The 27,713-nt window shown below is 37.2% G+C and overlaps 2 protein-coding genes across 4 annotated transcripts in view; one reads left to right on the forward strand and one right to left on the reverse strand.

Moving 5' to 3' along the window:
• The window catches only part of LOC137386078 (uncharacterized), a 36,181-nt gene extending 15,383 nt beyond the window's left edge, over positions 1-20,798 (forward strand). For 2 of the 3 annotated variants that reach the window (XM_068072754.1, XM_068072755.1), the window contains 10 exons: positions 769-862; positions 4,573-4,848; positions 5,961-6,062; positions 7,744-8,234; positions 8,805-8,944; positions 16,565-16,741; positions 17,227-17,327; positions 17,453-17,612; positions 19,072-19,351; positions 20,465-20,798. In XM_068072754.1, the coding sequence (XP_067928855.1) occupies positions 769-862; positions 4,573-4,848; positions 5,961-6,062; positions 7,744-8,234; positions 8,805-8,944; positions 16,565-16,741; positions 17,227-17,327; positions 17,453-17,612; positions 19,072-19,351; positions 20,465-20,488 (1,845 nt within the window). In that variant the 3' untranslated portion in view covers positions 20,489-20,798. The remainder of the gene's footprint in view (positions 1-768; positions 863-4,572; positions 4,849-5,960; positions 6,063-7,743; positions 8,235-8,804; positions 8,945-16,564; positions 16,742-17,226; positions 17,328-17,452; positions 17,613-19,071; positions 19,352-20,464) is intronic. The other variant, XM_068072756.1, reaches the window with a different exon arrangement.
• LOC137386079 (dual specificity protein phosphatase 19-like) lies at positions 20,719-25,343 on the reverse strand. The gene is made up of 2 exons (XM_068072757.1): positions 25,100-25,343; positions 20,719-21,131 (listed from the first exon to the last, which is right to left on the reverse strand). The coding sequence occupies exons 1-2, from the start codon at positions 25,341-25,343 to the stop codon at positions 20,731-20,733; spliced, it is 645 nt and encodes a 214-aa protein (XP_067928858.1). The 3' UTR covers positions 20,719-20,730.
• Positions 25,344-27,713: the final 2,370 nt, after the last annotated feature.

A 27,713-nucleotide genomic window follows, 5' to 3' on the forward strand; every position in this document is an offset into this window, starting at 1 on the left:
GATAGAAAAATCGATACTTTTTCATGAAAACGTTTTAAACTTTACATTAGCAGCATTTAATTTGAAACAAGCCATTTGTGCTTTTGATTTATATTATAGTTTGTATATGTACATGTATCTACTAATAAATAAGTAAATATATGGACTTGTGACAGTGCTCTGATAACTTGAATGCTCTGATAATTCGAACACTTTTGCTCGGTCCCTTGAAGTTCGAGTTATCCATGTTTGACTGTATATATGTATATATATATATACACATATATATAGAGCTCTAAAGCACTGGTCTGAAATCACTGCAACTCAGGTGAAGCAGAATATGTGACAAGCCTATATGAAAAGCCTGACAGGCTTTCCTGTAATTTACAAAACAGATGGAATGGTTTGGCTGACTGCGTCTCTAAAGATAGGTAGTTGATGTCAATAAAACTACGGAGTTGAATTCTAGTCTTTCAATTCTAGTCGTTTTCATAACTGGTGCCTTTGGAATTCAATTTTTATTGTCAAACGCAATGACAGAGAACATCCCAACCGCTACCTATAGGTACAAATACAATCTACTAGTGTGCAAAAATATATTTTAGACACGTCACGCAGTCAGAGCGGTAAGGATGAAATTAGTGTTTGCTGTCTTAATTGCACTCTAATTGGTTTATGCATGCGGGTCAATCAACTTTTTGAAATTATCAATAACTTTTACAGTTTAGAAACCAAGACAAGTGTAGGTGCTTAGGCTAGCTAAACTTTTGGATCGTTGTCATTTTACAGGAGCCTGCGTATAGTACAGTGCCTGTGTGGTATGTTGAGCTGGTCGATAAAAAGAACCCTGAAGTAACCATTAATCAGCTGATCGAGAAGAAAAGTAAGAGCACACGATGCACTTGTTAATATAGTATTGGTACAGACCGGTTGTCAGTTTATAGTTGTGGTGGTAATCTCTTTGGTGCACCCGGCCTCATCAATATGACAGGAAACACTTTCTATGACCAGCCTTAGGTTTTCACAACTAAATTGACTTTCTGTTTCTGTAGCGATTTCATCAACCACCATGTTTTTAAGTGTTTAAACCTTGGCTAAATATTTGTATATCACGAAGTTGTGATATTTATATAGATTTTTAGAAAATCTGTACTACGTAGTCAATGTTCTGTAGTCATCCAAACTTATAATTAATTATTGTAATAATCTCATTAGAACCGTTAGAAAAAATATCATCATCATTCCCTTTACTTACACTGCGTTAGATTTTTAGAAAATCTGTACTACGTAGTCATTGTTCTGTAGTCATCCAAACTTATAATTAATTATTGTAATAATCTCATAAGAACCGTTAAAAAAATATCATCGTCATTTCCTTTACTTACACTGCATTGGACATCAGTTAGAATACGAAAGTACTCAAATGTGTCGGCAACTGAAAATGAAAAAATTGAAATCGACAAAAATGAAACGATTTCTGTACTCCTATGTTAATTGCCGAAACCTTCGGCAATTCGACAATGCTATAGACTGGTGAAAAGTGCACGTTATTTTTTTGTGAAATGCGCAAGACTCTATCGTTCTATTCTTTGTCGCTCGGCGTTTCAATTTCCGGTCTTAACTTTTATTAAACCAAGCTTTTCAAGCTTTTTGTGGTGATTTTCGTTCAAATCAATCTGTCTATTTGTGTATAATCCGATCAGATGGGCTAGTTTTAGGAATTTGCGGTAATCTTTCAAAGGCGTGGTAACATATTTAAATAGGTTTATATGCGTTTTGTATCATTATTATACTTAAACGACTTTACTGAAAAACAGTTAAATTTGTTGATAGGATTTCGTTGCAAGGGTTTGGTGACGGCCGTTAACGGATAATTTTTCGGGAATTGTGTGCCCATGTGCATTTATCATAAATTTCCCTATCAATCGCTTCGCTCTTGTTTGGTCGTGGGATTATTCGTTATTCTCCCATTTTTGACTTGTAGTCTAAAAGTGGTGAGATTGTAAGCAGACTGTTGCAGATAGAAATGTTTTTAAATAGGTGAGCTATAGCTCATGTTATATCTTGCTGTTTAAATAGGTGAGCTATAGCTCGTGTTATATCTTGCTGTTTAAATAGGTGAGTTATAGCTCATGTTATATCTTGCTGTTTAAATAGGTGAGTTATAGTTCATGTTATATCTTGCTGTTTAAATAGGTGAGCTATAGTTCATGTTATATCTTGCTGTTTAAATAGGTGAGTTATAGTTCATGTTATATCTTGCTGTTTAAATAGGTGAGTTATAGCTCATGTTATATCTCGCTGTTTAAATAGGTGAGCTATAGCTCATGTTATATCTTGCTGTTTAAATAGGTGAGTTATAGCTCGTGTTATATCTTGCTGTTTAAATAGGTGAGTTATAGTTCATGTTATATCTTGCTGTTTAAATAGGTGAGCTATAGCTCATGTTATATCTTGCTGTTTAAATAGGTGAGCTATAGCTCATGTTATATCTTGCTGTTTAAATAGGTGAGTTATAGCTCATGTTATATCTTGCTGTTCAAATAGGTGAGTTATAGCTCGTGTTATATCTTGCTGTTTAAATAGGGGAGTTATAGCTCATGTTATATCTTGCTGTTTAAATAGGTGAGTTATAGTTCATGTTATATCTTGCTGTTTAAATAGGTGAGTTATAGTTCATGTTATATCTTGCTGTTTAAATAGGTGAGCTATAGCTCATGTTATATCTCGCTGTTTAAATAGGTGAGCTATAGTTCATGTTATATCTTGCTGTTCAAATAGGTGAGTTATAGCTCGTGTTATATCTTGCTGTTTAAATAGGTAAGCTATAGTTCATGTTATATCTCGCTGTTTAAATAGGTGAGCTATAGTTCATGTTATATCTTGCTGTTTAAATAGGTGAGTTATAGCTCATGTTATATCTTGCTGTTTAAATAGGTGAGCTATAGTTCATGTTATATCTTGCTGTTTAAATAGGGGAGTTATAGCTCGTGTTATATCTTGCTGTTTAAATAGGTGAGTTATAGTTCATGTTATATCTTGCTGTTCAAATAGGTGAGTTATAGCTCGTGTTATATCTTGCTGTTTAAATAGGGGAGTTATAGCTCATGTTATATCTTGCTGTTTAAATAGGTGAGTTATAGCTCATGTTATATCTTGCTGTTTAAATAAGTGAGTTATAGCTCATGTTATATCTCGCTGTTTAAATAGGTGAGCTATAGTTCATGTTATATCTTGCTGTTCAAATAGGTGAGTTATAGCTCGTGTTATATCTTGCTGTTTAAATAGGTAAGCTATAGTTCATGTTATATCTCGCTGTTTAAATAGGTGAGCTATAGTTCATGTTATATCTTGCTGTTTAAATAGGTGAGCTATAGCTCATGTTATATCTTGCTGTTTAAATAGGTGAGCTATAGCTCATGTTATATCTTGCTGTTTAAATAGGTGAGTTATAGTTCATGTTATATCTTGCTGTTCAAATAGGTGAGCTATAGCTCATGTTATATCTTGCTGTTTAAATAGGTGAGTTATAGCTCGTGTTATATCTTGCTGTTTAAATAGGGGAGTTATAGCTCATGTTATATCTTGCTGTTTAAATAGGTGAGTTATAGTTCATGTTATATCTTGCTGTTCAAATAGGTGAGTTATAGCTCGTGTTATATAGGGACCAGCGCCTTTCGTGAAACATGAAAATCGGCGAAATAAAAACTAATGTTATCAAGTATGAGTCATAGTTTTAACATCAGAACACTTACACCGTTGTCTAAACTTATTGTATTTGTGTGGATGTCATATATAATAAGTAAATAAATTAAAGTTTTCTTGATTTTCTTTCAGTTTATTTGTCAATTTAAGTCTGAGTACATTAAGCCAGAAAAGGCACTTATGCATCAGTATGGAATATTCCTGCCTGTGATTAGCTGAGTTCAGAGAAGGCACTTATGTTTAGTTATTTCACTTATCTTTCAGTTTATTTGTCATTTGTTTATTTTTCAATTTAAGTCTGAGTATGTTAAACCAGAGAACGCATTAATGTAGTGAATCTTCATACTTGTGATTAACTCGGTTCATTGTAAGAAGGAAGTCACTTGTTTGTAAATATGAGAGGGTATGAGAGAGATTTTGTTCTTTTTATGTATTTTAGTTGTTCTTATTTTCTTCGGTTTTCAATTTTTTATTGAATGTTTCTATCCCATGATGTACCGGAACTGTACAAGCCGAACCGCAAAATAGCGAGCTATTACTGTACACCATTGTTGAGCAGGAAGTGATGGCATCGCGTCATGTGTTTGTGTTGAAAATCCATTAGCATGGCGGTCACAGCGAATATTAATAATAGCTTCCATGCTGACATCACACTAAAGCAATCAGCTGGTTCAGAGTTTAAACCATTTACAGCACCATGGTGATTTCTACATCGCCTCGTCTGAGACATCTCAACTGTTGCTAACAATGCACTCTCTATGCTCACAACATTTTTTCAAATACGTACATGTGAAAAGAAGTGTTAAAACTCATGTCAACTTCATTTCCTGTTAATTATTTTGAATGGCAATTTTTTTCTGGTAAATGGAACAATTTTTTTTTTGCCAGGATGTGCTAGTTCAATTGGTAAGGGAGCCATTTTGCACAAGGACATCAGAGTGGCCACTGGTGAGGTTGCCCCTTCACCAATACAGATATGCACAAATAAGGCATCACCTGCCGCCTCTGTGGATGTAACGATAACATCTACTGTCACTACATATTCTGTCACGCCAGCGAGTCTTGTCACAGCCATAACAACAAGTGCTGTCACAACCATAACAACAAGTGCCGTTGCAACCATAACAACAAGTGCTGTTCCAACTATTACTAGTACTTTCCCAGGTACTGACTTTGTTTCAAGCTCTCTAAATAAAGACGGTTAGAAAATGTGTGCCTTCCAAGTACGATGGAAAGAGGCCAGCCCTTGCTGTCTCCATCTATATACAGTCAAACATGGATAACTCGAACTTCATGGGACCGAGCGAAAGTGTTCGAATTATCAGAGCGTTCAAGTTATCAGAGCACTCACAAGTCTATGTATTTACTTATTTATTAGTAGATACATGTACATATACAAACTATAATATAAATCAAAAGCACAAATGGCTTGTTTCAAATTAAATGCTTCTAATGTAAAGTTTAAAACGTTTTCATGAAAAAGTATAGAGATTTTTCTATCACTTGAGATTGGTTTGTTGTTTGAGGTGATGTTATTGCCAGGACGTTTTTTAGATTGACATTGGCAAAACTTGATCGTTGTTGAAATGCTCAAAAGAAAAGACATCTTTTTCTTTTGAGCGTTTTACCCACGACCAATTTTGCCGATTTTTCTTGAAGTTTATGCAAAGATTACTTCACTTTACCTTGCTTCCAAAGGGCGATCGCAAAGCGGATGTTTGGTATAAATCAAATTTCACCAAACTTTTAGAAAAGTCGTTGACAAAAATATTTTGCCGATGGTGGTAATAACGACGCCTATGAATTACGAAAAGTTGAGGTTTACCTCTATGGCTTGAAATAAAGTGATTTTCTAAAGCGATAACAACCGTTTCGGTAGCCATTGGGCAAAAAACAGTTCGAGTTAAAAGTGTTGAGTTCGAGTTGTCTATAGCAATTTATCATTACGTGGGAACGGACCAAAGAAACCGTTCGAATTAACCATGTGTTCGAGCTATCCGTGGGCGAGTTATACTTGTTTGACTGTATATCACATCTCAGGGAAACTTCATTTTGTTTGCTGTTACTGCTAATGGTTTTAAAGCTCTGATGCAGTGTCGTAACACATCGCAATCAGTTTCAAACCTTTCACAAATAATTGGTGTCTAATCATTTTATCGTGAGTGTAGTAGTCGTCTTGCCACTGTTACATATTAGGGGAGACAACTTACTACACAACTATAATGCCTGGTTGGTAATTGTTATAGGCTGTCTCACTGTCTATCTGTATACTTTAGCTGATGAAGATGATAGCAAGTGTGAGTCAGCAGACACTTTAGGCGAGGCCGTTTCAGCTCACTCCACCGAATCTCACCCTCACGATACTCTCCACAGTGAATGTAAGTAGGTAGTCACTGCCGATCATTCTTTTGCAAAAAGGTCACAGCAATTTGATCTCAATTGGTGCTGCATTCACGTCGCTTAAATTGAATACATAATTCTGTAAGGAGTTTAACTACGAGAAACTTTCTTACTGCTGTCTTCCAGCTTGTGGAGTTCTATAAGCCAACACTGCTACTAGTTGTGGTAAATAGCTTTTGTACTATCACCGTTTGTTAGTTGTATCTGTTAAATAAGCGGGAGCAGTCGAGTGGTGTTAGGTAATTGTTCCTTGATTAAAAATGAAAAGCATATTGTGCCTCTACAAATGAAAGTACAGTCATACCTCAACATACGAGCTTAACGGGTGCTGGAGCTGACTGAGCTCATATGTCGATTTGCTCGTATCTCAAGGCATGATTTCCTATATAAAATATCTATAAGTATAAATTAATCCGTTAGCATATTATGAAAAACATCTAAACTGGATATTGCGGTGGAAAAATGTGTTTCTAATTGTTGCAGTTCAGTGCATGCGCTAAAAGGTGACAAAAACCTATTTAGTCGTTATCATCTGCAATTAAATGTAACATCACTATGTACTACTTTATGGAGTTTTTACTCTCGAGACAGACGTTGTGGATACAGCTGTCTGAGAGAGACTTGAGAGCAGCGTGTTCAGTACAGTTAACTTTTGTGACCCTACGTAATGTAAACTTTGAATTTAACTTCAATGAATTCAGCTGACTAAATACACACTTGAAGCTAAGTTTTAATCTTTCACAAAATTTGCTTTAATTTTGTTGTCTTATTTTTTACTATCCGTTTCCTTTTAGCCGCGTTTTGCCTCATGTTCCCTATAACTTTTAGCCAACCTTTTAAAAAAAATTTCAAACTGATTCAAGGAGAAAGACCAAGCGATGCTGTTCTCGAAAGTAGCCTCTTGCATACTTGGCCATATAGTTGCCAACGACAACTGGCTCGTACGCGCTTATCTCAAAGATTACTCGTATCTCAAAGAAAAAACTTGCTTGAAAGTCAACTCGTATCTCGAGTTTCTCGCATGTCGGGGCACTCGTATGTAAAGGTGTGACTGTAATAGAATGGTTGCCAAATAGTTTTACCATGTTCCTGCACAGTGCAAGACAGATCACAGGTGATTTCACTAGCAAAACATAATCTCAAATATCTTTCCTAGATTTAATGTGAGAAGTCTTGTGAAATATGATGCTTCAATGTGATACAATACATGATTTTATACTGAGCATTCTATAGCTATTTCATAGCTATCTCCGTTATTCTCTCAAGCTGATATTCCTCGTACGATATATGAAATGGGTTATTCAATGATGATATGGGAGTATTGATTCAGTTACAGCGTGTTACAGCATTGAATAGAATATACAACTTATGTCTTGCGATTGACTATAAACTAGACAGTCCTTTGCGCGCAGCAAAGTATCCCTCTGTTACTATTATAGTATGAATAATAGATAGGCTAAGTATATAGCTATTTTTATAAGGAATTAGCCGTAATTTCCAAAAATGTAATGTTTTCAAACTTCATGTAATTAGTTTTAAGCTGTTAACTTTTGTTTTCTGTGTCTTGTCATCTCACTAGAAGTATTCAGTCCCAACTACCCGTGTGTGTAATATCCTATCATTGTGGTGGTCGTAAGTTGAAGTAACTTGGGGTTGTAGCTCTTCTGCCTCCAACAAGCGTATCCGAGGTTTCTGTCATCATTAATGAAGGTGAACCGACTCACAATTCTACAGTAATTTCTTCCCCCGAATTGATAGAAGTTCAACCGGGTGCAGGCGAAGGCGTGCTGTTGGATACTCCGACAACGGAACTTTCAGGTCCCAAGGCCATGTCAACCATACCAGATTCTCAAATATCTCACGCTCAAGTATTAAATAGTCAAGACTTTGTCGATGCTGCAAACTCTCTTACGACGGAAGACAAAGTTGTGCAACACACAGCTTCATCAACCTCTCCGATTGTAAAAGAAGCTTTTGAAAATGAACATGAAATTGAACGTCGAAGTGATTCCGGCTTCAACTCTGTGTCCAAGATAAATTCGAGTGAGGTCGGAGAAGAAAGTTACATTTCATATTCGTCACAGATACCTGCAATGAGTCAGGTTTTGTCGAAAGAGGAACTGATCAATCAACAACAGGAGGTTAAAGAGGTGAGTGTAACAATGATGGATTGCTTTAGCTGCACATTAAGGTAACTCTACTACATATTATATGTATATGTACATGCATATTGAATTCATAGATAAATGTTTCCTCTGAGCCTATTAAAACTATCAACTTAACATTCGTGAGATCTCTTTTGTAGATGCATTTAGTTGGAATTAATGAGGCTGGGTATTTGTGGTCTTGTACCAATGTTTTTTCGTTCAGTGTGCTAAAGCTAATTATAATACTGCTACTTTCACTCGTCAGCCATTTTCAACTTTTCGCATGAATCAGATTCAGTTCTCTTCCCTTTGCAAGCAGCTGCTGTGTTGTAGTCATTATAGTTGTTACGGTCAGTCATTGCTTTACCTTCCCTTTTGATTAAAATCACAATATTGGACTGATTTCCTAATATATTGTTGTCATTACTGAATGTTTTGCAATCTAAAAGAATCGATTGGCTGAGAAAAGAAAAAGGGTTTTTGTAAGCCTTCCATCATCTCTCTTATCATTTGAGATCGATGCTGTGTTGTTGACTTCTCACCACCTCACATGTTTTGCAACTTGTAATTCAGGTAGATGTCGTGGTTGACAGCGCAACATCTGGTGCTTCAACTGTTTGCAACAACAATGCAGATAGTTGTGTATCCTCCCCTTCAGAGAATTATGAGGCCTGGCAAGAACCCGCAAACTCTTCAGCTCTTTCAACAAGGAGGTAAGGCTATGGGTAAATCAGGCATGTATTGATCTTGCATGGGACTTTCATTTCTCTATTAACTACTAATAGGAAAGTTGATTAAAGCCTGGTTCCCATATCGATTGCGAGACTCCGGTGATAACTTACGCAGCAAAACGCTTGCGACGCTAGGCTTGGCCGCTTCTGTTCACATATAAAGCTGCATTGCTAAGCGTAATCATATAAAATGTTCGCTCGCCATGCCATTTCGATAATGCTGACCTTCACCTGTACAGTGCATTTCGGGAAGGTTTTGCCTGCGGCTTTTCATGAAATTTGAACGGCGCTAAACTCTTGCGTTGACCACCAGCAACTACCGGCCGTACCCGACGTGTAGGTTCACATTTCACCGCAACAGTCTACGGTGCTGTTGCCGGTGCTTTGCGACATATATGGAAACCAGGCTTAAAGATTGGCCTGCAACAAAATTCACATTGCAATTATTTATCAAAAGATTCACCATGTCTTACTCTGTTATGTTGTAGGTGCAAAATATGTGGAAATGTGATTACAAGATCTTAAAAGCTCAAAAATAAAAAGCCGCCGTAGATTGGAATCAGTTTATTTCTGTGATGTAGTCATTACATTTGGTTATTGTTTTGTCACGTGAATTGAAAGGCCAATAAAACGCTCAATATAAAACTTCTCGTAGCACTAGTTTATGACAAACACTTCAGGTTTTACCGAAGACCCCGTATCAAATATAGATGCTCGCTACTTTACAGTTTTGTTTCGGCTTGGTCTAATCGTCTAGTCGTAATCTGATCATGTGACCCATACTTCGCAAATAATTTCTGCAGCATTTTTCGATTATCACACAAGTGACCAACAGGCTCGTCATGATTATCAGACAATGATATGTACTCCTTCGAGCTAAGGTTAAAAATTTAAACGAATTTTTATGGTAAGTTATAAGATATCAGTGCTGAAAGTGACAGCTTTACAATGACGATAAAATAGACGCGTAAGAACAACAGACATGGTTTTATTGAGTGCGTGAAGTATATTTGTGAAAGTATTTCGACGAATGAGTTTACGTGAAAGTGTAAACAGAAGCCATCTTGTACAACTACGTTCTATTTGAGCCGTTTTGAAAATATATTCCAATCTACGGCAGTTTCGTTATGGCGGCGATTAACTGTTTGTTTTTGAGCTTTTAAGAGCTTGTAATCGCATTTCCACATATTTTGCACCTACGACACAGCAGAGTAAGACATGGTGAATCTTTTGATACTAAATAATTGTAATGTGAATTTTGTTGCGAGTCAACCTTTAAGGTAAACATTATTGTAATGCTGTTATATCATGCAGAGATGTATCAGCATTGAAATGCGTGCAAGTGTGCTTGCTCCTTACTCTCTAAAGGCGTGGTCACACTAGCACCGAACCGACGTAGGTTCGGTTTGGAGGCTGGTTCGGTTCGTGGCACATGTCACACGGCATCCGAAGTCACTTCGCTTCCTAGAAACCATACATATAGAGACAGGACACGGTTTCATTAGTAGTTTTTATGTATTTGAGTCAAATATTTCTATTGTAAACAAAAAACTTTGAGGAACAATTATAAATTATAATTACACAGCAGATTTATCAGAAGATCGCTCAGCTGCTCAAAATAAATCACTCGATACAAAGATTTTGCCAACCCTTCCCATCAACATAATTATATTTTTTTGTTAACATATGAATGTTCTTCTATGCTGAGTACATAACAAACAAAAACAGTCTTTATCATAGTACCGTGGTTTTACATAAATAAATCAGTCAACGATACTTCATCAGGATGAATATAACACATTACTTAAATTCTACACGAAAAAAAATCACAACCATTCTCTTACATTTATGCAAAACTTAAGTGCAACATCTTACATTTATGCAACATAATCACAAGTCTGGGTGAACCTTGTCGTAAATTGCTTCATGTTGTTTATTTAACGAAATAAAAGTATCGTCCCATTTCTTTTTTAACTTTACTCACACGCACGAAAGGAGAAATGTGACGCGTGCTCGCTAGAATTCTAGAATTTTAACCAACCAATAAGAGCAAGGGTTCGGCCACGAAATTTTGAGCAGGACCAAAATGGTTCGTTTCGGCCAGAAATGTCTTCGGCCGAACTTTTTACAGCTGAGAGCAATGTCGTTTTGCAACTCGGAACCTTTGCTCTTCATTCTTAATTACTTTATATTCAGTGGTGTGGAACACTCGGCTAATTTTCTTTAGTTGAGTTGGATTGCTCATAATTTATTAATAATTACTATTCTACCTATGCTCGTGCTATAGGCAACCTATGCTCGTGCTATAGGCAACCTATGCTCGTGCTATAGGCAACCTATGCTCGTGCTATAGGCGACCTATGCTCGTGCTATAGGCGACCTATGCTCGTGCTATAGGCAACCTATGCTCGTGCTATAGACCACCTATGCTCGTGCTATAGACCACCTATGCTCGTGCCGTGTGTCACTTATGTTCGTGCTATGCTTATGCTGCTCACTTAAAGACCACATAAGCTAGCAGGTAGTTAAATTTGTTGTTATGATGGAAAATTAGTAGCGCTTGTCGTCTAACTGAGCGCCATGCATTGATGTAAACTCGTGCCTCTTATAGATTAGTTGAGGTATAATCTGACATTTCATTTTGTCAGCTTAATCTTCCTATTACATCTTGCGATGTTTAATTCTGCTGAGCTTTCAAAGATATGCATGTACCCTAGGACACTTTTATTTCGCTAGTATTTAGTTTCGTGAGTAGCACACAGAGTAAAATTTCGCTGCAACTTAATTTCGCGGCTCTGATGAGTGCGAAAATATAGTGATGTAAAAATAAATGCAGTGGAAATCACAGATTACATTCCTCAGGTCCAGCTTGCTAATAAGAAAAAAAATTTCAATTTTGACTAGTTCGTATTTGTAAACCACAGGTTGAAATGCGTGGGTGAGATCGATAATGCAATTTGAACACTTGCTGCCAAGTGTTTCTTGGACTATCAATGACGTCTAGGTCAGAGCCGTATAGTTTCACAGAGTCCCGCGACCAACAGAAGCGTATACGGGAGCTCGCTTGATTCCAAACAAACAGGCCACGCCTACTATTTTCATATAACTTATAATGGAGAGGTCGCAACATTAATCAACAAAAACTACTCCCATTAGCGGTCACTTTAAAATTGATTGTTGTATCATACACCGTTTGAAAAAAGACAAAATTTCATACAAAAAGCCACTAAAAACTTTTTTTTTAAAGTTAAGTAAATGCAAAAAAGAGCGGTATTGAGAGCAAGGTATGAATATTCCATTAGAGATCAGTATGTCGATCGGATTTGTTTGGAAACATGGGTTTTGTTTCCGTGTTTGGTCGTGAGACTTTGTAGAGCTATACGACTTTGACAGTACAGAACTGTATAACTTTACAGTTTCGCCACTAACGGAAGCGTATATTGGAGCTTGCACGGCTCCAAACGAACAAGCTATTGTTCAAACTATTGTTTTATTTAAGTTATAATGGAGAGGCCGCAACACTAAACAACAAAAATTACTCCCATTAGCAGTCGCTTTGAAATTGATTGTTGTATTATACACCATTTTAAAAAAAAAATTCCCTACAAGAAACTACAAGTGATTTTTTTGTAATAAAGTAAAGTAAATGCAAAAAAGTGAGATGTTGAGAGCGAGGTAAGAATATTCCATTAGAGATCAGTATGTCAATCGGGTTAGTTTGGAAAAAAGCGTTTTGGTTTCCAGTTTTTGTCACGGGACTCTCTGAAACTATACGACACTGGTCTAGGTTTCACATGTCTTTCACACTCAAGTCCCAAAAAGAAGAAAATAGGTAACAACCAACTTCACAATCAAAACTGTATAACGTGGGTGGACCTGGTGAGGGTTGATATTGTTTTTAGTTGGTAATAAAATTCGTCACTACAATAATTATTATTCAATTTTATGACTTCACCTACCAGACTTTAATCTTCATCAGTTACAAATTCAGTGACTAAGCTGATATCATCATCTTAATTTGCTTTGCCATGCTGCTCAGTCGGTGTATTAGCTATAATGAGTTTACCAGAATTTTCCCATTGATTCCAACCACACACGACAATTACCTGCATTTCTATTATGACGGTTTTATTGTGGATATCAATGAATAAAGTCATTTAACTTCGCGTTTTCACTCGCTCGTTATGATAGTTTAGTTTCGCTTATGAAATTTTCGCGAGATGATGCCTCTGCGAAAGTTAGATGACGCGAATACATAAGTGTTCTAGGGTAGGTAGAGTGTATTAACAAGGTATAAAGACTCAAGTTCACAATTATATTAATAGTAGATATTATATAGTATTAACAATTTTAATTAATTTTTGAGTGTTTCCTGCTGTAGTACTCATTTTCTTCATGGCAGTTTGCTAGCTTCTCCAGCGCTACTCGGCAAATACAAATACATGTTTAGCAAATTGATATCGCAGCTCAGTAAGCTTAAGTCGCTAACACTTGTTACTTACTGTCTAACATGCTCAAAATTGGTTGTTGTCTTCTCTATGTTATAGCTAGAGTGAGGAAAAGTACGAACCCCTTTGTGAAGTTAAATTGGATTTTATCACTTGCTGGTCTGAAGCAATAGTCTATAAATAATTAAGCTGATTTTGTGTGGTGGGCTGATTTTTCATGAGGATATGTCTCAAAGCTTCCCTTTGTTTCTATGCTTGGTTATCAACTTTTAATTAACCTTGTATGATTCAACTGAACAGACGAAATTTCATCAATAAGTGATGGTAGCATCTATACAAAGATGGTGTTAGGTTTTTATTAGCATCCCATACTGTCAAGGGAAAAGGCTAATAAGCTATTCAAAGGATCGATTATCTGTCTCCTCAAATAAAACCAACATTATTTGTGTATCTTTGTACGCTTAAAGATGAACGTACACTAAATATTAGTAGATTTCATCAGGAATATATCCGCCTTTTTCTATTATTTGCGATTGGTTTTGATATTTGAGGTTATCTGACTGCCCGGATGTTTCAAGATTAAAATCAACAAAACTTGATCACGGTTAAAATGCTCAGAAGAAAGTTGGCGAAATAAATCACTAGTTGCTATCGGTCTCTTTGCGACTACATATAGACATCATAATTGCACTTTCCCTTGAACAAAGTGTTTTACGGGCTATTCAAGTCCAGTTGATTTTAAACTTGAAACATCCAGTCAGATAATCCGAAACATTAAAAAAATTGCAAATGGAAAAAAACGATACTTCCTGATGAAATCGACTAAAATATTTTGTAAGGTCATCTTTAAAGGAGGTGAACTAGGAGAAAACTATGAGCATTTTATGAAAAAATGATTACGAGGCAGACACTAGACCTAGCTTTAATCGAGAATTGTCTGCTCTTGAAGCACTCTGTATGTATGTATACGAGGGGTGATCATAAAATTCCCGGAATCGTTTTCGTAGTTAAATATAAGACCATGTGCAGTTGTTTTGATTGTTCCATGTTGCTAAGCAGCACGGATTTTCCCCATAGCCAAAGTTTTACATCTGTAAAAGCACGCGCAGTCAAGTTATAGTAGGCAATGTCAAAGTCATTTTTCATCGTTCGTCGGATTTTTCCAAAATGAATTATGTAGAAGAGCAACGCGTTTGTGTAAAGTTTTTTTGTAAAACTTGGAAAGTCCGGTGCTGAGACACTCCAAATGTTACGGACAGCTTATGAAGACTGCCCTTAAGAAAACAGCCTGTTACGAATGGCACAAAATATTTAGAGAGGGAAGAACAAGTATTAAAGATGATGACCGCATGGGAAGACCTGCAACTTCAAGGACCACAACTGCCACAGACCTTGTGTTGTAGCAGGTGATGAGAGATAGGCGATTGACTATACTTGAAATATCAGCAGAAAGTGGGCTTACTTATGGTACATGTCATCTTATTCTCACTGAAGATTTGGGCATGAGAAGGATCTCTGCAAAGATGGTACCCAAACTGCTCACTGACGACCAAAAAAAAAAGAGTTGGCTGTTGTATTGAACTAAAAGATGCTTTAGCACAAGATCCTGACTTTCTTTCAAAAGTTGTGACTGTGGATGAAAGTTGGGTCTATGGTTATGACCCAGAGATCAAATCACAAAGTTCTCAATGGAAATCCGCTGGCTCTCCTAGGCCTAAAAAGGCTAGCATGTCTCGCTCAAATGTAAAAACGCTGCTGATAACGTTTTTCGACATCAGAGGTGTGGTACACTCTGAATTTCTGCCACATGGGCAAACTGTGAATCAGCATGTGTACAAAGACATTCTAATAAGACTTAGAGACAGTATCAGAAGGAAACGTCGAGATTTGTGGCTCTCAGGTGACTGGTACCTACACCATGACAATGCTCCGGCTCACACCTCATTGATGGTACGTCAGTATTTGGCAAAAAATTGGCGACTGTGGTTAACCATCCCCCTTATTCACCTGATTTAGCACCATGTGACTTCTACCTGTTCCCCAAAATCAAATTGACAATGAAAGGTGAAAGATTTGACGACATACCAACTATTCAAGAAAATGTGATAAGGCAACTCCGAAGCCTCACGGAAAGTGATTTCCAGCATTGTATGGATCAGTGGAAACACAGATAGGACAAGTGCATAGCAAGCTCAGGTGATTACTTTGAAGGGGACAGTTTAAATTAGGTAATTACGATTAATGGTTTTCGTGTATTAAGACAATTCCTGGAACTTTACGATCGCCCCTCGTATATACATATATCTCTCTACATGTACAGTGAAAAATTAAATCAAAGTCAAGTGAGAAGCTCATCAGATTATCTTCTAACAATGCCTGCTGTGATTTTTGTCTTGTGCTATTAAGTTTTTAAGGTTACTCTGAGGCAACTTACTGCGTGTCTGTTTACAAATCATTTGATGAGTAGGAGCATGTTATGCAAGGCCATACATAATAATATCAAAGTTTTATAGCTGTTTATAAAAGTAGTTACTCACCAGAGACAAGTTCCTAGTTGATAGCATCTGACTGTGACTGCTTCTAGATTGCCTGTGCATACCACTCTGGGGTACAAGCAACATTGGCTGTTGACTTGGGAAGTGCAACTGCAATTATTAAGGTCTACATTTAGCTAATTATTCTCTATGTGCATGCAATGATGAGTGGTTAGCGCAGCTATTACTCTATTGATCGTAGAAACATTCGCATGCCAAGACATGTACATTTTTAGCTTTTACAGAATGTCCGTTTTACTGCAAGTGGTTGATTAGCATAGACTACAATCATTAAATACTGTCGAAGATTTTAATGACTTTTTCAGAGGCATATGTATTCTTCTTAGAATACATATGCCTCTGAAATACAGCTTCTTGGTGTAATACCTATTACCAACAAGGCATGCACCATCAATCATGGCAAAACTACCATAAGCTTGCAATTATTTGTGATACTCAATGGAATATCCCATGTACATGTACACGATGCACACAGAATCCAAAAAAGCACTTATTTGCAGTGTATATTTGCTCATATGTTTATGCTTGTGCCCGCTTTCAATTCAAAGAGTTTTTTATAATGCAATTACTTTTGTACTTACCTTTCCGTAATGTTCCAGCGATGAATACGTTCAGAAAAAGAACAAAAAGCGAAAACAAAAGAATTCCAAGAAGAATGGATGCTCGAGCTCCGATACACTGAGTGACCCGGGGATTGGCCGCCATGTTTCTCAGGCTTCTCGAGGAGATGAACAAGGATTTCGTCTGGCAAAAGTAGTTGGTCAGAGTGCCATAAGGTTAGTGAGAAAGCACCCAACACTCCGCTGAGATAACGTTTAGTGTGTTCTATTGAACTCATCACGAGCTGGACAACACCCAAGCTTTGATATTATCTCATATGAAGTAAAGACTGTTTGTTACTCTGCAATGTTTACTGTTGGCACACGTGACACTTTATAAATGCACACTTGGTCAGCAGCTGATATGCGTCATAAGCTAATGTAGATGTCCTTTGAATAGTCTGTTTTTTAATTTGTTATCTTCATTTCTTGGCAACTGAATATTGACTTTAAAAAACAAAAATCGTCGGGAATAGAATTAACATTTAATTAGATTGGTTATGCTGTAACTATCTAGGATACAAATCATGCTGTTCCGCAACCTTGCAGATCTTTTTAAAGGCGTTGCTTGTTGATTATTCATACGATTTTGGCAGCTGATATATGGAAACAATCTTGCCAAGATCTTCCGCTTCAACATTATTAGTTGTTTATTCCTGCAGAAATTGGATCCGATCACCGGGTCGATCAGCGTATGGTTTGCCTACCCTCACAGATGTTGAACGAGCAGCGAAGACTTCTCATCCGCCTTCAACAAATACAGGTACTTTGCTGAAAGTTCTTGTTGATTTTTTAGTGCCTGGCAAACCCTTCTATGCTAGGCAAAAAGAGCAATGTGACTTTCTGCTTTTGCTTAGCTTTTTGCATGCGTTTCGTCTATATTCAAAGAGGTCGACCAGAATACGTGTGCCAGCAATGGAACGGTACAGGAATCATCCATTCCATCTCAAACATTACACGGTACAGGAGACGGGACACAAGTCAATGCATCTGGATGGGAGAAGACTGCTCCACACTCACAATTAGCTCCTCCTACAGGCTCATCTCAGTGAGTGCTACTGCTATTAACCGAGGCACCAGCTACTGGCGCCATAAAATTGCTGTCACATAGAGTGATGAATGGGGAAGCTGATGTTGCTTGTAGCTAGTTAGCGCTGACTGTAAAATATTACTACTTGCATGTAGCTACTGTTAGGTTTGAGTCATATCTTGGTGAGTCGTTACCTATTTATCCGCCTGACTCTGTCTTGACTGGAAATTCTCTCTTGTCAGTGCGAATCGTTGAAGCAATGCAAGTCAAAACGAGCTTCTTCCATTGGTATAGTTTTTTGCGGGAGCATGCTAATATATTATCTTATAGTTGTATTAATATGAGCTCTATGAGTTGTAACCTCTCTTGCATTTGTGAAATTATTTTTAATTCAGCTATAGATTTTGGTAAAATTCACTTTTGTTAAATTATGAGTTTGCAAATACTCATTAATTGTCTCATAACTTGACAAATATCTACCCGTATGTCTCAATATCTACCCGTATGTCTCAATATCTACTCGTATGTCTCAATATCTACTCGTATGTCTCAATATCTACCCGTATGTCTCAATATCTACCCGTATGTCTCAATATCTACCCGTATGTCTCAATATCTACCCGTATGTCTCAATATCTACCCGTATGTCTCAATATCTACCCGTATGTCTCAATATCTACCCGTATGTCTCAATATCTACCCGTATGTCTCAATATCTACCCGTATGTCTCAATATCTACCCGTATGTCTCAATATCTACCCGTATGTCTCAATTAATCTTTAGGTAACTCAAATTTGTTAATGCGTAAACCCTCTGATCGATTGCGAAGCCTTTTTATTAGCTCTATCTCTACATGTCGTCTATTATTTGAATGATCATTATGCATTGAGATGAGCATGCGTACAATTACTTGACGAAACCGAATTTTTCTGTAGATTCTTGCAAGCTTTTGAATTACTGCCATTTCATAGCATGGCCGACGCGCATTTTATTTTTGTTATCCATTCTGACATTCTATATATGACACACTTGTGAAGTCTTGGTTATTCGTGTGGCTGTGTCAGTGCTTAGTTAAGTTCTACACTACATTCTGACATTCTATATATGACACACTGGTGAAGTCTTGGTTATTCGTGTGGCTGTGTCAGTGCTTAGTTAAGTTCTACACTACATTCTGACATTCTATATATGACACACTTGTGAAGTCTTGGTTATTCGTGTGGCTGTGTCAGTGCTTAGTTAAGTTCTACACTAAGTGTGTATACAGATTGATGATATAGTATTTGATTGTTTAAGATGGTTTATGGTTCCAGAACAGATTTTGGAGTTTTATCTTAGACATGTATCTACATGTAGGTCACCATTTTTAAACTGCTTTTGCTGCCACACGTATAAACAATATGCTTGCTTTCATTACAGTCGTCATTATATTTCCAATCTGTGTTCTATAGCAAGCGTTTCTCACTTTCATCCCAGGCCTATTGAGGACCAGAACCGAAGAAACAGATCATCAGGTGGGTGTTTTGTGTGTAAAGAAACTGGACACTTTGCTCGTAACTGTCCATTAAAGGATCGCTACTATGGCCAACCGTGTTTGTTGTGCTCTCAACCTCATGTGACGGAGGAGTGTGAGTCGGCCAAAAAGATGTATGATTCAGGCGGTTGTCCGTACTGTCTCACAACTACTCATAAGATGTCAGCGTGTAACACGAAGAAGCAGTACATCAACTTTAGATGGCTAGGTGGCTCGCACAAGGTTCGTTCTATGTACACTACATTAGATACCTCGGTACGGTCTCTTCTAATACAAATGTTTTGCTAAAACCTAACAAGAATCTTATGTCTATGTACCATAGATCGGTCAACATATACAAGGGGTGTTTTAGCTGTAGCCTACGGTGTATAATTCTCCATATCTATCCGGTTTGGTTTACATTAAACTTCTCTATATATTGCTGTTGGTCCAGTCAGATTGAAAAGCTAGATGCATCTCTCTCAATGTCAATAGCTTGTGGCACTGAAAGGCTGCCATTTGAACTCAGCATGTGATTTGCATAACATTTGAAGGTAGACAATTCGACGGACTGGACAGCAACCAGTTCTCTGTGGAGATTGCTACATGTACATGTATATACTGAAGTAAAAATAGAGTACATATTATCGAGAATACTCGCATAACATGTGTTACCTTGTATCTATGGTTGTATGGAATGTTTTCAAATGTAAGTACTGATGGCACCGGTGTTTACAGTCGAGTTCTTGGCTGTACAGGCAGGTCTCGCGAGGCAGGTTTTATGAGGCAACGCTTTTGAATTGCTCCTATCACAGTTTCTAATTCAGTTAATATCGAGCGTATATGTGGTGTTGTTGTCATAATAAATTGTATTCCTGCTGTTGCGAAAGATTCGGTAAAAAGGTTTTATCAGACATAACTTGTCTATGTTCATTGGCCAATAAGAAACCGATGCCGGTCTCATCAGAAAATCGTCATTTTACATAAAACATATCAGAAACACTAACAGGATCTTTCACTCATTCAGCAATGCCTTCAGCATCCGCAAAGCCATTCAGCATAGCTTCTCATTTACGCTCCTGTGTAGTCAAGGTCCTTGAGGCGATCTGGTGCTGTGACCAAAATATGTCTTTTAATTACCTAATGAATCACAAACCACAGTGTGCATCTTATTTTTAATCTTTACTTGTCTTGATTGGCTTGTCTTGACTGGATGTAATAACATTTTGTGTATCAAATAATAATGGCTCAATTTTGGTGGTCATTCACAATTTACAATGCATGAGAATCAACATTTATCAATATCAAAGATATAATTTTGCATTGTGAGTGTCTTCATGACTTGTTCCATTGCAGTCGGGCAGACGTGGCGGATACTAACAAGGTCACCCTTATTGATCTGATCTCACGGATTTTGTGCTACTACACAACTCCCCCAGTTATTATCATGTTTGTGGCAACATGTCACAAATCAGTAATCCGAGCCATAATATGATCAGTTTAAGTATTAATTATTGCTGCCAAAGAATAATGAACTGCCTAATTTCTTTTCTCTAGTCGTCTATAGTTCTTTGTTCCGATCACTCAGTGTGCAATAACGTTTATATAATTAGTTACAAAATTCATTGTTGTATTTTTATTTTTTCTTCATAATTTTTGAGTTGCAAAATAAATCCAATGTTAGGATTGATGACTGGTCTCTTTGATCTAACAATCTCCCATGCAGCCTCATATGGTATTCTCATGTTGTTCATGAGGTAGGCAATGGTTATGGCTGCCGATCTAGAGACTCCAGCATTGCAATGTACGAGCACTCGGCCATCGCTTGCTTTCGCCTTGTCAATGAATGCGAATGCATCTGGGAAGTACACACTGAGGTCAGTGTCAGGCAGGTCTAGAATATCTAAGGTGAGATGTTCTAGTTGGGCTGGTGGTTCATAGTTAGTCAGAGGAGCCACAGATAATATGTGACTGACTCGGTGCTTTGACAACAGGTCTAAATCTGACGCAGCATCTACAGAGCCTAAAAATGTAAGTAATTATATATTAATGGATGTCATATCATTTCACACACAAAATGCATGTTTTAAAGGGTTACCAAAAATGTTACCCCTGGTAAGCGATAGCAAATCAATTCGGCATACAGCCTTTTGATGGGTGTTTCCTCGACTGCTGTCAATAACACTTGTGAAAATTAGCAAGCAAAATGGCAACGCTGTTCATTTTTAAGAATAGGATGTCATATGTTCTGTGTTTAATCACTGATTTAATGCAACGACAATCTCACACCAGTGGAGACAAGAGACAAATGGTCACTGGTTCAATGCAGATCAAAATTTGACCAAATGTACATTAGATCTGTAACTATGAAAGCCACTACTATACCATATTAAATCCTTGTCGGCCTGTGGTAGTCATTATCTTGGACACCGTCATTGGAAGATGGCCTGAACAGTGACAACCCTTGATAAATTTCACAACTTGTTTTGAGAAACCATTCAAAGGAACAGTGTTGTTACAAATGATCATAGAGTAAACCTTGCACACAAAAAATGTGGCAGCTCAGTAGAACACAGTGCAGATAATTTGTCACAGCCTATCATAGAAATAAGATACACTGGCTTGAATTACAAGACTATTAAAAAAATAAACTAGAATTGTTTCATCCAGCTAAAACCCTGCTGCATTGTTACTGTTAAAAATATCGAGTGACATCAGTGACACTACCATTAATTCGGCGACAAAACGGCAGCTAGTGTAAAACTTGCAATGAATTATAAAAGAGCTCAGACTGTAGTTTTACAAATTCTTGAACATGTTTGCACCTCTAGAAAATTGCTGAAGTAAATTTTTCTACAGCTATGTGAGAAATTTAAAAAACAATGCATTTAGGAGTCGTTTACTCTTGTTTACAGTTGAAATAGTACACTCGAAGTAATTCGAGTAAGTCATTGAAAAACAAATCATTTGTGAGCTAGCTTTAAAGCAGAAAACTATCTGCTGAGCTATGTAAGAGTGGTGTGATTATAATCTATGTGAATGTACATCATTTTAGTCGAGCAACTTAACATTGGCCATACAGCGTTGATGTTCATACCACAGGTTAATGTAAGGGTCTTGAAAAGAGCTGTATCATCAATTATGCTTTATTCTACTGAAAATTGTTTTGAATAATTCCTACTTTAGGAAGGCGAATGCGTTGATCTCTTGTATATAAGTCCATTAGTATGCAACAAAAATGCATTAAAAGAATAGTATGTCTGCAGTAATGGATCTTATTACCATAAGTGATTAATCACTTAGCAAGCGTATAGTCAACTTATAATGTATGTTGAAAGTGCAGAAGCCAAGACAACACTCCAATCTTTCTTTTAGTACATAATCGTTGAAATTTTCATTGCTACAATTGTCGAAATCTACAGAACTGCAAGAGTATGTGAGCTCTTTTCAAGCGCGAATTATTATTATCTTGAAATTCCATCGCCTTTCTCTTCTTCGTCTTTAGTCAGTCTCTAATGACAAAAAGTTGGACAATATCATTTTGTGCTTCCCTCATGCAATGCCTTATATGAAAGCAATCTGTCACTCTCTTATTCAGTTACTTTGGGTTATTCAGTTCATTTGCTTTGAATGTCAAAATGTCATTTCTATTTTCATTGTGATTTGTTCCAGATCTCAAATGACAATGATAAAAACTACAAGTAATTATAGGCCATATTACAATAAATACATCATATAAAACTACATAAAAATCTAGGTGCAAACACCTGGATTATATGTAAAAACTGAATTAATAAAGCAGTAATCTGTAAACGAGGCTTTGATTGTGACTTTATTTTAGAGACAAGTGAACGAAAGTGTAGGATAGGCAAAACACAGACAGTGATAAAAACATGTGACATAACTTCATCCAATTTCCACTAGTTTTATTATCTTAATTTATATTTTTTTATTTCTTCTATGTTTTATTTTATGTTTTATTTGCAATTCTATCAGCCTTTTCTCTTCTTTACTCACTAAACAATAAAGTTTCAAAAAATTTCAAACATACGTTGGGAATTAAGTCGTCATGACAAATATTTTTTATCTTATATCATATGTTCATGACTGAATATATTTAAGCAGTTTTTATTTAATTGTTGTATCTGGGAACAATTTTCAGGTTTAGTAAAATCATATCAAGTTTCAAGTGTATCTCTTTTTAAAAACATCACTGATGTGACACTGTGATACCAGTCCTGTCTAAAAACATAACTGATGTGACACTGTGATACCAGTCCTGTCTAAAAACATAACTGATGTGACACTGTGATACCAGTCCTGTCTAAAAACATAACTGATGTGACACTGATACCAGTCCTGTCTAAAAACATCACTGATGTGACACTGTGATACCAGTCCTGTCTAAAAACATCACTGATGTGACACTGTGATACCAGTCCTGTCTAAAAACATAACTGATGTGACACTGTGATACCAGTCCTGTCTAAAAACATCACTGATGTGACACTGTGATACCAGTCCTGTCTAAAAACATCACTGATATGACACTGTGATACCAGTCCTGTCTAAAAACATCACTGATGTGACACTGTGATACCAGTCCTGTCTAAAAACATAACTGATGTGACACTGTGATACTAGTCCTGTCTAAAAACATCACTGATGTGACACTGTGATACCAGTCCTGTCTAAAAACATCACTGATGTGACACTGTGATACCAGTCCTGTCTAAAAACATAACTGATGTGACACTGTGATACCAGTCCTGTCTAAAAACATAACTGATGTGACACTGTGATACCAGTCCTGTCTAAAAACATAACTGATGTGACACTGTGATACCAGTCCTGTCTAAAAACATCACTGATGTGACACTGTGATACCAGTCCTGTCTAAAAACATCACTGATGTGACACTGTGATACCAGTCCTGTCTAAAAACATAACTGATGTGACACTGTGATACCAGTCCTGTCTAAAAACATCACTGATGTGACACTGTGATACCAGTCCTGTCTAAAAACATCACTGATATGACACTGTGATACCAGTCCTGTCTAAAAACATCACTGATGTGACACTGTGATACCAGTCCTGTCTAAAAACATAACTGATGTGACACTGTGATACTAGTCCTGTCTAAAAACATCACTGATGTGACACTGTGATACCAGTCCTGTCTAAAAACATCACTGATGTGACACTGTGATACCAGTCCTGTCTAAAAACATAACTGATGTGACACTGTGATACCAGTCCTGTCTAAAAACATAACTGATGTGACACTGTGATACCAGTCCTGTCTAAAAACATCACTGATGTGACACTGTGATACCAGTCCTGTCTAAAAACATAACTGATGTGACACTGTGATACCAGTCCTGTCTCTAATTAATCATTTCATCTTTTCTATTTCTTCAACTTTATAAAAATCATGACATCATTTGATTTTAAATACATCCATATTAATTAACACAACTTTCACACGTAATCTTACTGATTTCTGTGGCAACATTAATGCTGTGCAAATGTTACATCTGTAAGCAGTCATCTATGTCATAAACCAAATATTCAAAAAAGTTTTTAATCACTATAAAACCAATCACCAATCATACATGCACTCTTCACAACTAAATCACACTCCAACAACCATACTCTCTCAACCATATTTTGCCCCAAAAGTTGTCAGAAAATGCTTCCATAGTGCCAGTTGGCTACATTATAATCCAATTCATAGCTTTTCAGATTGCAAGCATCTCTATGATTTTCCATTAATATTAACCTCACATTATTATTATTGTATTATAATTATAACATAGTAATAATTCAAATAAAACGATATTACTGCTTTTTTTAAATCTGATTTTGTTTTAGAAATCTCTTCAACTTATGCAGATTCCAACAAAAATAATGAATCACAGCGAAGGTTCATACTAGTGCATGATGAAACAACTCTGCATTGGGTTGCAGGTAAATGTAATACCTCACCCATTAGTAGGTATTCAGTTATGAGGCCCACATGTAAGTCTGGTTTCTCATCCACAACATAGCCGGGACCTGGAGAGCTGAGATCTAAATTTAAATTATTGACGCGACTACGTCTGTTGCTTGCGACGTTATCATTAGGCCGAGGCTCAACATACTGCACCCCATCCGCTCGAGTGATCAGGGTTGTTGTAGGCTTCAGCTCTCGCTTTTTGTTCTCCAAAGCTGACTCACTTAACCAGTTCATCGCTGCAATCTAGAATGTACATTCATGTGCCAAAAGGAAAAAACGATGTTTGTGTGCGAAATCAGCTTCTGTCCAAGATAAAATGAACATTGACCGTGTACCATTATAGGTTTGCAAAACGTGCAATAAAAATATACAAATAACAGGTTAGGTGACGATGTATGGCTTTAAAAGTGTGAAGAAAACAAAGTTAATAATTTCTTATTCGTGAATCAGTACTAAATAGCATACTGTCTGCATTGAAAACTAACAACAATAAATATTTGGATGACATCAGTAATTAAATTTAGGCAGTCATAGAGCTACCACATGTTTTGATGCTCAGAACTATAGCACAAATAGGCAGCCAAGTGATGGAAAGTATAAAATTTTTCCAGAAAAGACGGACAACTTGAAATTACAGTTACTCCGGTAGAAACTGATCAAAAAACAATTTAGTATAGCCTATGTTAATATTCAATCTATAATAAAATTTTGTAATTTTTATGGGGCCCAGTCCATATATCAGCGTCTGTTATCTTAGCCTGCCATGTGTTAGGATTTCTACAATTTCTAGCTTTATCAACATTTCTTTAACTACAGTGTTGACATTTATTTAAACTTATCTGTTTACCAATTCATCATGTCTTATATTTATGCTACAAAATAAGGCAGTGAAAAAACGGCCGCATAAAATCGCAAAAAGGTGAAGTTCACTTACCTGTTTTAGCACTTTCCAAAAATGTTTTATATTTATTCAGTGTGTTACAATATCAGAAATTCACTAAACCCTTTTTACGCTTAGTCTGTAACGACTAATACTAGCGTAGCCTTAACCGCATACAATTACTACTCTTTAAGTGCTACAGTGAAGTGGATTTAGGTTAGTAGGCTAAGAGAGATTGTCATATCCCTGACCGTCTTTTTTAAAGGGATCGCAACTGCTAACTTGTTGCTGTTTTGGTAAGGGAAAAATACCACTTCTTTTGGGACCTGACAAGTAGAAATTACCAGAGAGATGCAACTGTATTGCTGGTGCACTGTGGTGCTAGTATAATCGGAGATGCTGGTGCAATCTGAGAGATTGTCAGCCTTGCTGCTTATTGGAAATGATGCTTGCTGGTGCACTTTTTCAACATCTTTTACTTGAGCTGCCAGTACCCGGATACACGGTCCAATGTTGAGAAGTAGATGCTACCTGACAGTGCATCCAGGCTGTTATCTATGTGTGGTAGTGGGTACGCATCTTTCCTGGTAACTGCATTAAATTTTTTTGTAATTGATACATAGCCTCAAAGAGTCGTCTTTCTTTTTAACGAGTACTACCGGGGAGCTCCAGGCGCTGTCGGCTAGTTTCAACAGGCCATGTTGCACCAACCCCTGTTTTCAATCTCTAGTCGCCGAAGCGCCTGTTTGATAGGCTGAGTTCCTGGCAGAGTAGGGATTTCGTGTGACCAGCTCAGTCACCTCCAAGTCATCTTCTCCTGTGCTAAACGTAGTTGCATACTTTGTAATCAGCTGTGTAAGCTTATTGGGTTGTTGTGTATTTGTGCAGTTTTTGGATGCTTGTTCCAGCAGAAGTTGGCTCACTGCCAATGGAGTGTTAGACATGGTGGATTACCGTTGTGGGGTGGAGGTTTTCGTGTAGTGGTAGTGATGATCTGTTCTTCCTCGAGACACCTAAACAGCCCGAGACTTGTGCCTGGTCAGATGTCGATGAACGTCCAGTGTGGGTTGATACACCATACTACTATTTGTCGATTGTTTCCTGAGACCTTTACTAGTGTGGAGGCAATTCTCAATCCACAGTCCTTGGCGCTGAAACATTCCACGAGTCCAATTTGTGTGGTTGTTTTAGTGATGAGACAACACTCAAGCTAGCATTCAGAGTTGGCTAGAATACTTGTGAGCCGTTTCACTTGTACCTTCGAGCAAACTGGTTCACCGCTTGTACAAGTGAGGAGGTATTCTCCTAACCTGAGCATGCCTTTGTTCATCAGTAGCTGATATTGGAAATCTGTGAGAAACTTCATACCAAGTATGGTATCTTCTGCTATGTTTGCGACTCGAAAAAAAAATTCTGCCGGTACATTGCGTATTTGGCATTGTAGAGTGATTTGTCCGTAGAGCAAGAGGCCGCTGTCATCCGTCATTGATGCTGTGATTCTTTGTGCATCGAGTCTGTCCTTTATTCTGGAGGATAGGTGGTCAAAAGCTCGTTCTGATAAGATGTTGTCACTGGCTCTGGTATCGAGTAGATAGTGGACAGATTTTCCACCTTCGATTTTGCCAGGTACGTATAGACAACTTTCATTGGCTAAGCTTTTGGCTTCTGGTTCCAGTATAGGTGTGTCCTCTTCACAGGGTTGTCTTGCCTCATGTTGGGTAGGT

This window comes from Watersipora subatra, chromosome 1 (assembly GCF_963576615.1).
Source record: "Watersipora subatra chromosome 1, tzWatSuba1.1, whole genome shotgun sequence".
Lineage (NCBI taxonomy): Eukaryota > Metazoa > Bryozoa > Gymnolaemata > Cheilostomatida > Watersiporidae > Watersipora > Watersipora subatra.